Below are 12,552 nucleotides of genomic sequence, written 5' to 3'. Positions count from 1 at the left end.
CATGTGGTGCTGGGGGATTGAACCGCGGTCCCTGTGCTTTGCCAAGCTTGTTCCAAGTAGGTGCTTTAGACCACTGAGCCATCTCTCCAGCCCCTCCTTTAGGCCTTTCAAAACACCCCTCCCATCCTCAAAACCTATCTCTGAGCTAGTTTTTGACATCATAAGTTTGTATTTTATGGAATTCTGCAAAAATAGAGGTATGTAGTATGAACTCATGTCTGGCTTCTGTCACTTAGCATGACTGAAATTCATGCATGCTCATACGACTATTAATAACTCATTCATTGTAATAGCAGTGTTCCATTATATAGATATCTCACTATTTCTTTACCTATTTTCCTGTTGATGGAACTTCTGAGTTATTTCCAGTTTTTGGCTATTATAAATAAGCCTGCTAAAATCATTCCTGTACAAAGTTTTGTACGGACATATGTTTTTGACTTCTCTTTGAGTAGAATGACTGGAGGGACGTTGAATGAAAATTTAATTTTCAAAAACTTGTCAAACTGTGTTTCAAAGCGGTTGTATCATTTTACAGCAATGTAAAGCTGGAACTGTTGCTCTACATCATTCCCAATAAATGATATAGTCTTTTTAGTCAGCATAGTATCTTACTGTGGTTTTAACTTGCATTTTCTCCTGATTTCTAATTATGTTCTCCATCTTTTTACCTATTTTCTATCTGTGTACTTATTTTATGAAGTCTTTGTATCTGCCCATGTTTGACTTTTATTGCCCTCTAAGTTGCCTGAGTTAACTACCTGCTCAAAATATAAATCTTTTGTGTATATGTTTTGCAAAACTTCCTCCCAGTCTTTGGCCTGCCTTTACAATTTTGCAGCAGTGTTTTATGAAGAGCTACTGTTTCTCCTTTTTTTTTTTTTTAAAGACAGAACCTCACTACATTGCCTAGGCTGAGCTTCAACTCCCAGGCTCAAGAGATCCTCCTGTCCACATCCCAAGCAGCTGGGACTACAGGAGTGGCCACCACTCTTAGCAAGACTTTACTTTCGATAAGGTCCATTGTATTAATTTTTAAAATTCAGCAGAGTGTGGTAATACTCTCTGGAGGCTGAGGCTGCAGGGTTACCGGGAGAGCTCCAGGCCAGCTTGGAGTGACAGTGAGTTCAAGGCCAGCCTGAACTACAAGGACAGACCCTATCTTAAAATTAAAAAAAAAAAAAAAAAAAGCTTTGCATTCGCTATTTAAGAAATATTTATTTATCTTAAGGTCACTAAGATTTCTCTCTAATATTCTCTCAGTTTTATAGTTTTAGCTCTTCCTTTTAGGATCCATTTTGTGATCCATTTTAGGTTAATTTTGTATTTGCAGAGAGATAAGTGAAGGTTCTTTGTTTGCAACCATTTATTGAATACAATTATACCGTTTCAAATAAATTCCTCTGGCATATTTTCAAAAATCAATTGGCCATATTTGCCTGGACTCTTTTTCTGACCCACTGATTTATATACATTTTCTTTCTTTCTTTCTTTCTTTCTTTCTTTCTTTCTTTCTTTCTTTCTTTTTTTGGTACCAAGGATCAAACTCAGGACCTGAGGACCTTGGTGGCAGGTGCTCATGCCACTGAGCTATCTCCCCAGCCCTATACATCCACCTTCATACCAATGGCATTCTATGTACTATAGCTTTATAATGAATTTGGAAAGCAGATTCTTCCATTTGATTCTTTTTCAACACAATTTTAACTATTCTAAGTTTTCTATACTTTATACTGTCATATAAATTTTAAATTCAGTTGTCATATTCTACCACAAAAAAAAGACAAAACTAAAACCAGAATTTTGGTTGAAAATATAAAGCAAGCTGGGAAGATTCAGTATCTTAACAATGACATATCTTCTGACCATGAACACGGTTGTCTATTTTAATATTCCTTAATTTCTCACAGCAATGTGTTGTGGGTTTCAGGGTGCCTGTTGGCCATTCTACTCCCTGAGGGACTTCTGCTAACAAGGGCCATTCTAATTATCATGCACTATATAAGTATACAGAAACAATTATCAAACCATATTGAGTGAGCTGTAATTTGTATTTTCTCTCTTTACCATTTACATCTCTTGCAAAGACAATCATCCTATTGTTTAGTATGGTATTTGTACGTATAATTAACAGTATTTTCTACATGTATGCTTAAAATAATTATCAACTATATTGAGAAATAATAACATAATCGCATTAATGTGAAGCGTTACGACAGCTGTACGCATTCACGAAGCCAACGCCACGATCAGTGTCACAGCGCTTCCATCATCTCATGCTGCCCTGCTGCTGCAACCCGCCTCTCTTCTCGCTAGCCACTTGGTCTGCTTTCAAGTTTCCAAAAATTAGTTTCCATTTTATATAAATGGAACCGCATATGGACTCTTTGTCTTAGAGCTTTTTTCCCCTCAAGAATATGAGTTTGATATTTACCACGTCTGAAGTCAGTTTCTTTATACGGCTGAACAGCACTCCACTGTATGGCTAGATGGACCACATTTCGGCTGTCCACTCACTTAGTGAGAGACCTGTAAGGTGTTTTCCAGTTTGGGGATATTGGAAATGAAGCTGTTACCAGCACTGAAGCACAGGTCTTCATGCAGTTAGACATTTTCACTTTTTTTGTATAAATACTTTGACTGAGATAACTGTACTATCTGGCAAGTGCATGCTCATTGGTCTGGGAAGCTGCCAAGCCAGCTTCCAACGTGAGCATGCCACCTTACACCTGCAGTCACAGTGCAGGAGTGGCTGAGCTAGCTTCATAGCCCTGACAAAAAGTGCTGTTTTTCAAACGTTAGCTGCTCTGATGGGTAATGTTGTGGTTTTGTATTTCCTGATGATTAATAAAGCTGAGAATCTTTTCAAGTCTTTATGAGTCATTCTTCTATCCTGTTCTATAAAGTGCATCTCTGAATCTACTTACTTTTGATTAAGGTGTTTAGAGTCTTAGTAAAGTTATAAAAAACTATAGATCTTGGATACAAATATATACAAGTATTGAAGGTACTAAATACTATAATTTAGAGCTCTAAATTTTTCCCATTCTGTGGTGTGCCTTTTCATTCTCTGGACAGTGCTGTATATTTCAAAGAACAGAAAATTTTGATTTTGGTAAAGCTTATCAATTTTCAATCTTATGGTTCATAGTTTTGAAGCCTATCTAAGAATCTTTGTGCTTCTCTTTAATGTACAGAAATAAAGCTATTTTATTTCCTTTTTGTTTGTGTGAAACAAGGTCTTGCTCCATAATTCAGGCTGACCTTAAACACTGTGTAGCCCAGACTGCCCTCAAACTCATGGTGATCCTCCTGCCTCGGCCTTCTGAGTGCCTGCATTACAGGCATCCACTAGCACATGTGAGATTTATTTCCTTTTATGACTCAAACTTTGAGGGATGGGATTTGGTTTATTTATTTTGTAAATGCAGATATTTGCTATCCATGCTCATATGTAACCCAGGGTAGCCTCAAAATTGTGATGAAAATAAAGGAAACAGCTATTTTATTTTTGGGCTAAAGCATATGTATGTACTTCAATTTATTACTAGAGGGCTCTCCAGAGTGGCTGTATCAGTCTACCTTCCCCCAACAAAGGCTACAGGTTATAGTCTTTTCACACTGCTGCCAACATTTGGTATTATCCACTGATTTTTGTCAATCTAAGAGGTACAAAATGATTTGGTGGGGGCTGGAGAGATGGCTCAGTGGTCTAAGGCACCTACTTAGAACAAGCTTAGCAAAGCATCAGGGACCACGGTTCAATCCCCCAGCACCACATGCCAGCCAGCCCCGCCCCCTGGTGGGCTGAGCTGGCCACACACACACACCTCTCTCTCTCTCTCTCTACATGCCAGCCAGCCCCGCCCCCTGGTGGGCTGAGCTGGCCACACACACACACCCCTCTCTCTCTCTCTCTCTCTCTCTCTCTCTCTCTCTCTCTCTCTCTCTCTCAAATAAATAAAAAATTAAAAAAAATTTAAAAAAAAATGATTTGGTGGTTGTTGTTGCTATTGATACTGGAGATTGAACCCAGTCCCTCGTACATGCTAGGCAAACACTATTACTGAGGTGCATCACCAGCTCTTTAAAGAATTTTATTTTGATACAGGATCTCACATAAGATGCCCAGGCTGGCCTTGAATTTTCAGTTCTCCTGCCTCAGCCTCCTAAACAGCTATTATAGGTGTGTACCACTACACCTGGCTAATGTTTTAATTTCTATATTTCTTATAGCCCATGAGATTAGTTATCTCTTCATATTAGCTGTATGAGTTTCCCAATTCTGTAAATTGCCATTCAAATTCTTTGTCTACTTCTTATAATACTTTTTAATAAATTTTTATTTATTTATTTATTTGGTACAAGGTTTTGCTATGCAGCTCAGACTCATAATGATCATTCTGTCTCAGCGTCCCCAGTGTGTGCCACCAGTGTCGGGCACACTGTGCCCAGGGTTCTGGGGCCAGCAAGGCATGAGGTACTGGAGATTGAACACAGGTCCTTGCGCTTGCCAGGCAGGTGCTTAAACTGTAAAGCTACCTCCCCAGCCACCTTTTACTTCCTGACAGCAGAAGTACCTTTTATGCTAAATATCAACCTCTGTGAATTTTAAATATTGAAAATTAAAAAAAAAAAGTGAAAATTTCTCCTAGTATATTAACTTTATGAGGTCCTTAATAGCACCAAATCCTTAAATTTGATTTAAACAAATTCATCCTCAATCAATTCAAACCATTCACCTTTCAAGGCCATATTGATTTTGGGGGAAAAGTCAGAAGATGCATGGTGTCAGATTCAGTAAATAAGGTGGGTAAGGACACAAAGGTCTTCCAGAACTGCTTTGCAAACTGCCATGGACAACAGGATTAAGTGTATTCAAAACCAGGGGCACATTTTGAGGAGAGTTCATGGCAATGTGTCCTTTGTAGTGATAAATTTTTAAAATTCAAAGCAAGGCACAGGGCCAGCCAGGTAGCTTGGAGGATTAAAGTGCTTGCTTAGGCAGACGCAGGGACTGGGGTTCGATCCCAGTGTGCAGTGCTGGCCCCAACCCCAGGGCGTGATGAGAGGCAACAATTGAGACTGAGAGTGGTGGGGTGTGCCTGTAATCCCAGCAGCTAGGGAGGCTGAAAATAGGAGGATCACTATGAGTCTGATCTTTGTAGTGAGACCCTGTATTAAATACATTTTTAAAAAATTAAAGAAATGAATAAAGCCAGGTGAAGTGGCACACACCTCTAATTCCAACACTCTGGGGACTGAGACAGGAAAATCACCATGAGTCTGAGGCCAGCATCCACTACACAGTGAGTCTCAAAAAACAAAACAGCTGCTGAGAAGGCTCAGCAGCATAAGCACCTGCCTGGCAAGTGCAAGGTCCTGAGTTTGTTCCCTGGTATCAAAACAAAACAAAATTTTAAATATTTAACATATACTTCAATCATAGTGGGTATGTTCATCTATATCCAGTCTGCCTGGGACAGTACATGCACCATAAGAGGAACATGCTGCTTACTGGATAAATAATTTCATAATTAAAACTCTAGTTTCCTTTCTGATGATGAAGGAATTCAATAGGTAATTTTATTATTATAAAAAAAGAAGTAGTACTTCATAATGTTAAAGACATTTATAGTTAAAACTTCGAAGTGTCCTCTAAGGCCCTCAGAAAAAAGGATAGCGTCATCATCTTCAATATTACTAAACCAGAGCTTGAAATTGACAGCACCAGCAGTCATCTGGGTTCAGAAGTTCCTCTGCTTGAACCTGTCTGACCCTCTCTGATGGAAAGCCATCAGGGTTGGTCCTCTGACTCTGCCCTGATACCAAAGCACAGAAATACTGCTACAGAAACAACCTACTCCAGTAAACTAAGAGCCTGCCAAGGCAATCGCAGGAACTGGGGTCTGACCCCTGGCACCACATGCCTCACCAGCCCCACCCCCCGGCACACTGAGCCAGCCACCAAGTCTGGGCATGGTGGCGCATGCCTATAATCCCAACACTGAGGAGACTGAAAACAGGAGGATCACTATGAGTCCAAGCTGCATGGTGAGATCCCGTACCAAATATATAAAATTTAAAAAAAACCCACAACCTACTCAAAATCAAACATCTAAGAGGCTTGAGAGACACAGAAACAGAAATGCTGTGAAGAATGGTTAGTTAGCTAACACTGCCAAAGGCATCAGGAAACTATTAATGAGCCACTGAAGCTTACATACGGCACTTGTTAGCAACACCAGGCCAAATCTCAAAATAAACCTCTCAAGTGTTCCTTTGGAGGACTTTCTCTCTTTCTCTCCTTTTATTTTCTTCCTTTTCCTTTCTCTACCCTCCTTCTGATACTTCCTACCTACTTCTCCAACTACCTTTCCTTTCTTTTTACTAGGTGGAATAGAAAATCAAATCCTTTCTTCATCATTCAGATTCAACTCTACTTCCAATAATTAGCTATATAACCTTGGAAAATTAAACCAAGTGCTTCAGTTTGCTCAACTGGAAAATGGGAATATAATGACATCTTCGCTGAACTGTAGCAAGAATTACATCAGATTAGATCTCAATTTGTGAATTGTCCAGGTTAATAACTGACATACAATGTGTCTTCCACAGTGTTAATTTCTTTCTCTTCCTAGGAATATTACCTGAGCTATTGCTATATTTTGTACAAGAAAGGAGACCTGTGTTCCTTGCACACATTTTTTTTTTTTTTTTTTTTTTTTTTAGGTACCGCGGATTGAACTCAGGACCCTGTGCTTGCCAGGCAAGCACTTATTCTACTGAGCTATCTTCCCAGCCCCCACCTTACACACATTTTCTACACAAATAAATCATCATTCTGATCACAGAGAATGCCTAGAATACAGAGATGGCTCAAATGGCTATTTATCTTGGTAGATTCCTTGACTTTAAAAACAAGTGAAGCCAGACGTGGAGGCACATGCCTATATTCCTGGCACTTGGAAGGCTGAGTCAGGAGAAGCAGGGGTTCAAGACCACTTTAGGTAACACAGCAAGGTCAAGGCCAGCCTGGACTATACAGTGAAACCCTGTCTCAAAAAAACCAAACAAACAAGCAAAAAGTGCAGAGAAATTTGAATGCACTCTTGAAATATAAAGTAATTAGTGATAATTATAAGCTAAACATTTAGGACACACTTAAAATTCCATGGAAAATAGTAGAAGATAAGACTACATTTTAAAACTTGGCTTGAAACTTCTTAGTACTTTGGGCCTTAGAACTAAATGAACTATCTCACAGGAATCATTCCCAAGTTAGGCACTGGCACAGCAGCAGGCCAGGGCCAGTTGCCTCTTTCCACTCATTTAAGCCTCAGACCCACAGACAAACCGTTCTAGTGGGCTCAATACTGGTACGCAGTAGATGTTTGTGAAAGCAAAACTATTTTCAAGAACACAACTCACTAAGAACCAGGACAGGCCACCCAGTGTATCCTGAACCAAGCTCAGATTAGACAAAATAGCCAAAAGAGAAACACTTTCAACCACCACGTACTACTTTAATCTACAGCCAAGAACAGAATGTACAAATCGGGTGCTATCACCGTCAACACTTCAAGTGCAACTGTGCAGCACGAAGAACACTGCATGAACAGAAAGAAGTCAGAGGGGTTAGGCCATGTAAGGAACCCTACATGACACGTAAAACCAAATGCACAGATGAAAGAAAGGGATTAAGACTCATTGAGTAGAAAAAAGAAGCTAATACATCTGTTCAGGTCAGATTAAATACCAAACATTAAAACAGAGTTTCATTAAAGAAAATAAGATACAATATTAAAATGAGAACAAAAAATTCAAATAAAAGGTAAAGACATATGTTTTGAGGGCAGAAGAAAAAACAACTTTAGCACTAAACCCTAAGGCAATAAATGCGAAATCAGAGTGCTAATACACTATGGAAATTAAAAAGAACAAAAACCTTCAAGAACTAGAAGTATGGGTGTAGTGTGGGTTTTTAATTGAAGAATAGCACATTCTCACTGGGCTTATAAAAAGAATTAAGATTTGCCATGGCATGCAGTTAAAGAAAGAAAGAAGGGGAGAGAATAAAAAAAAAATTTTAAAAAGGGAATGCTTTCAGCCTGTAGCAACTAAAAGGTTAGGCAGTTTCTGAACAAGAGTTCCTGAAATGTTCAGATTACACTCACCGCCCATCTCTGAAGAATATGTCTGAATAACACAGCAGCATTGTAGCTGCATACAAACCATAATTGACTTGCAACGGCCTGTTGGGAGAGGGGGTAAAGTGACTATACTTACTGGAGTCTTCCCACTGGAGTAAGTGCAGCTTCCACGCAGAATAATACAAAAATCCCAGTACCAGAAAGAGGCAGAGGGCTAGCAGCAGATTGCGCACAAATACCAAGAGTCCCATCTTCACATGATTTACAATTGTCTACATGATCTAAAAGGGAAAAAAATAGATCTTAGAAGACAAAGCAATCAAGGCACAGAGGTCATGCCATGGCATCTTCCGACCCACTCGTGTGCATCACAAGGGGCAGCTGCGGCATCACCCAGCTCCCAGCCAGCCGTCCTGGCAGTCATCCAGGCAACCTCCTCTATCCCAAACATAAAGTCACTGGCCAAGATCCAGAACTGTGACTTCCCCAATAAACCTCAAATTCTAACCCTTCCCACCATCATTACCCTAGTCCACACCACCACCATACTCCCAACAAACCAGCTTCTCTGACTCCAAGTTTACTCTCCAGTTTTGTTTTGTGCACAGTATACATAGCCATTCTCTAATAACACAAAATATGACAATGCTACTTCCCTGCTTAAAGTTCCTTGTACTCGTTTTTTTCACTGCTGAGGAAATAAGAGGTTGAATATCTAGCAGTTTAACCAACACATTTCTTATGTCAGGGTTCCAAACAAAGCCCACTGTCTGGGTGTAGGGTGGCTTAGCAAGGTCCTTTGTTTGGAGTCTTACAAATCCAAAACCAAGGGACTGTGGGGCTGGGCATCTCTCTCAGGGTTCTAGAGAAGAATCCACTCTACACTCATTCTGGCCACTGACTTACCTTAGTCCTTGTGGCTGAGGAACTGAGGCTCCCATTTCCTTGCTGGTTTATCAGGCAGGGCCTGTACACCCTCTCTCAACTTCTCACCAGCTCCCCTTCAGCCATGGCTAAGTCACTCACTCTTTGAATCTCTGCAATTTACTCTTCTATAGAATCTTGCTTTTGTTTTCAGCCAAAGATTTTTTTTTTAATTTTTTTTATTTTTAGGGCTCAAGTGATTCATGGATCCATTTGAACAATCCAGAATAATCTGCCTGTAATCTGCTATACCCTTCATTACACCTGGAAAGAACCTTTTGGTATGTTAGGCAACATATTTACAAATACCAAGAGTCCCATCTTCACAGGATTTATAATTATCTATACACCCTCCAGGGGCTGGGGGGTTAAGGTCTGGACCTCTTTAGGGGGCCATTTTACCTTCAATCACTTCTCAATTTCTCTGAATAAAGTAATTGCCCCCCTAAAGTCTGGCAGCACCTGACTCAGCCCTGACTTATTCTTTAACCCATCCCCACTTCTCCTAGCCCAGTGATGGTGAACCTTTTAGAGCATTCAATGATATAAACAGCCCAATGCAGCACACATGCCACAGGTTCACCACCCACCCTCACCTGTCCTATGTACCAGTCATTCTCACTTCACTGAAGGCTGCCTTGTTTCTCTTGGCTGTCTGGAAGGCTGTCTGGAATCTGTCCTCCACTCCACCCCTTGATGTGAGACATCCTGCAGTACACATTCTGAAACTACCATAAGTGAACTTGGGGCCAAGAAGGCTTCCACAACTAGACCACTGCTCAACCTCAACAAGATATTCCAGACACAGAACAAGATGGGAAAGATACTGTGTCTAAATATTAATAATGTGACAAAAAGTTATTGTCCATCTAGAAAAGTCAAGAATATCTACTGAAAAACCATTAGATCTAATGGGAATTGAGAGGACTGGATGCTTCTGTATTTAACCTTGGAATTTTGTTGTTTTGTTTTTATGATTGGGCCTTACTATGTTGCCCAGTCTGATCTAAAATTCCTAGGCCCACATGATCCTCCTGCCTCAGCCTCCCAAACAGCTGGAACTACAGGGGTGGACTACCATGGTCAGCTCAGAACTGATAGAAAATTTAATAAAGTAGGTCTTCACCAATATCCAACTAGAAAATATAAGGTGAAAATATTTGTGATAGAAACAAAATCTGTAAAATACTTAAACTTGCTAAGACATGGGTAAGGCTTTCACCAGAGACAGATCAGAGTAACAAATGTAGTAAGTTATTAGGATTTAATATTCAATACTGGAAATGTCCATTCTCCTAAAATGTCAATTCTCTGTAAATTAATCTATGTCTAAGGCCAGGCATGATGGTGCATGCCTGTAATTCCAGAACTCAGGAGCCTGAGGCAGGAGCATCTCTGTAACTCTGAGGCCAGCCCAGGCTAAATTGAGTTCAAGGCCAGACTGAACTGCATAGTGAAACCCTATCTCAAAATGAGTATAAATAGAGTGAGACCACCCAGGCCCGCCGAATCCTGAGTCGACCCAGAGCTCAGGCCTGGTGTGTGAGATGACTGGGGGCCCACTGGATCCTCATTCAACCTAGGGCCCAGGCCCGGCATGTGAGTGAGGCCACCTGGGGCCCATCAAATCCTCATTTGACCCAGAGCCCAGGCCCAGTGTGTGAGTGAGACGAGCCGGGGCCCACCAGATCCTCATTCGACCCACAGCGCAGGCCCGGCGTGTGAGTGAGATGGCCAGGGCCCACCAGATCCTGAATCAACCCAGAGCCCAAGCCTGGTATGGAACCCTTCAGCAGAACTCCCTGCAAATAGGCTAGAGGCAAGACCCACCCAGCTGATTCAGGAGCAGAACATCTTGCCAGAGTGGCACAGAGGGTTCACCTCGAAGGGCTGCAGAATGAAGAAGTGGAGCACAGCAATTTACAATCCACCTGGAGGAGTCTTAACTTCGTAGACCCAGACTTGATGCTAAGGTAATAAATCTATCTAAGCTCTACACCAAAGGTTAGAAGACAGTGGTATACAAAATGACAAAGAGAAGGAGCAAAATGCAGTCTCAGGCCCTGAGTCCACCCAGAACAAAGGCAGAAGAAACTAGCATAGAAGAAATTGGAAATCACACACCTGATATCTCTGAAATAATAGTGTTGGAAGTAAAGAAACAACTGCAGAAAGGCATAGAAGAAATCAGATCAGAAATAATTTCTGAAGTAAAAAAAGAAATGATAACTATAATCAAAGAAGTACTAAGTGATTCTAAAGAAGACACTGATAAAAAAATAGAGCAGAATATAAAAATGATGGAATCCTTGAATAAGCAATATAGGAAAGAAACAGAATGCATGAAGCAAATTCAAAGTGATATATAGGAAATTAAAGCCTCAATTATAAGCTTGCAAAACTGTTTATATGAAAATGAAAACAGACTTTCAGATCTTAAAGACACCATTGCAGCTAGGTGAAAAAGAAAGAAAAGATCTCTTAAAAACAACTAGGATGCAGGAAAAAGATAATTCAATACCTGCAAGATGATGCAAAGATGAACAGTGTGAGATTAACAGGCATCAATGAGAAGGAAGGAGTCAATACAAATGATATAAAAAATATGGGCAGAATACAGAAAACTTCCCAAATATGGGGAAACAATCTGACATTCAGGTAACCGAACCATATAGAACTCCAAATAACATCAACCCAATTAAAACCACACCCAGACATATAATAATCAAGATCTCAGATATTTAGCATAGGAACAGTATACTAAAGGCCGCTAAAGAAAAGAAACAGATCACATTTAAAGGAAAACTCATCAGAATAACAGCAGATTTCTCTTCACATACCATGAAGTCAAGAAGAGCATGGAGCAAAGTAATACAAGTCTTGCAAGAAAACAAATTCCAGCCCAGACTGACATACCCTGCAAAACTCTCTTTCAAGTATAATGGAGAAGTGAAATACTTCCATGACAAAGAACAACTTAAGAATTTCATGATGACAAAGCCAAGCCTACAGAGACTACTAAATGATGTTCTAGAGAGGAAGCAAAATGATCACAACTCTATGAATGAGAATGGAAAGAACTCACCAAATAGGGCAAACAATTAAACAAAGGAGAATAAGAGGTATACAACAGTAGTCTTTCAGTTATTCTTTTGTGTACAGCAGCAAAATACTTCCATCAGCACACTCTACAAATGGATGTCTCCTGCACCCTATAGGTCATGATTCTATCTGGGTCTACAGGGTGGATTTCAAGGAAATAGCAGTAGCTCAGTCCCACAAGTGAAACCTGGCCACCAGTAAGTGTCACAGACATTATCCATGTCCACAACACACTAGAACTTTGTGCAATATACTATCCCCAAGCTGTTAGAAGTGCTGGTCATTTATGTGCCATTCCAGTATTTATCTTATGCTTTATTCTTAGTACTTCTTTACTATCATGAAAACTTTTTCTTAGTTCAATTGTTTTGAA

The 12,552-nt window shown here is 40.2% G+C and overlaps 1 protein-coding gene across 2 annotated transcripts in view; it reads right to left on the bottom strand.

Annotated features, from left to right (window-relative positions):
• St3gal3 (ST3 beta-galactoside alpha-2,3-sialyltransferase 3) overlaps positions 1 to 12,552 on the bottom strand; it is a 252,926-nt gene that overhangs the window by 196,212 nt on the left and 44,162 nt on the right. For both annotated transcript variants that reach the window (XM_023707860.1, XM_004647615.2), the window contains exon 2: positions 8,290 to 8,434. In XM_023707860.1, coding sequence (XP_023563628.1) covers positions 8,290 to 8,404 — 115 coding nt within the window. In that variant the 5' untranslated portion in view covers positions 8,405 to 8,434. The remainder of the gene's footprint in view (positions 1 to 8,289; positions 8,435 to 12,552) is intronic.

This window comes from Octodon degus, unplaced genomic scaffold, assembly GCF_000260255.1.
Source record: "Octodon degus isolate 3935 unplaced genomic scaffold, OctDeg1.0 scaffold00315, whole genome shotgun sequence".
NCBI lineage: Eukaryota > Metazoa > Chordata > Mammalia > Rodentia > Octodontidae > Octodon > Octodon degus.
This window is presented reverse-complemented; position numbering and strand designations above follow the sequence as displayed.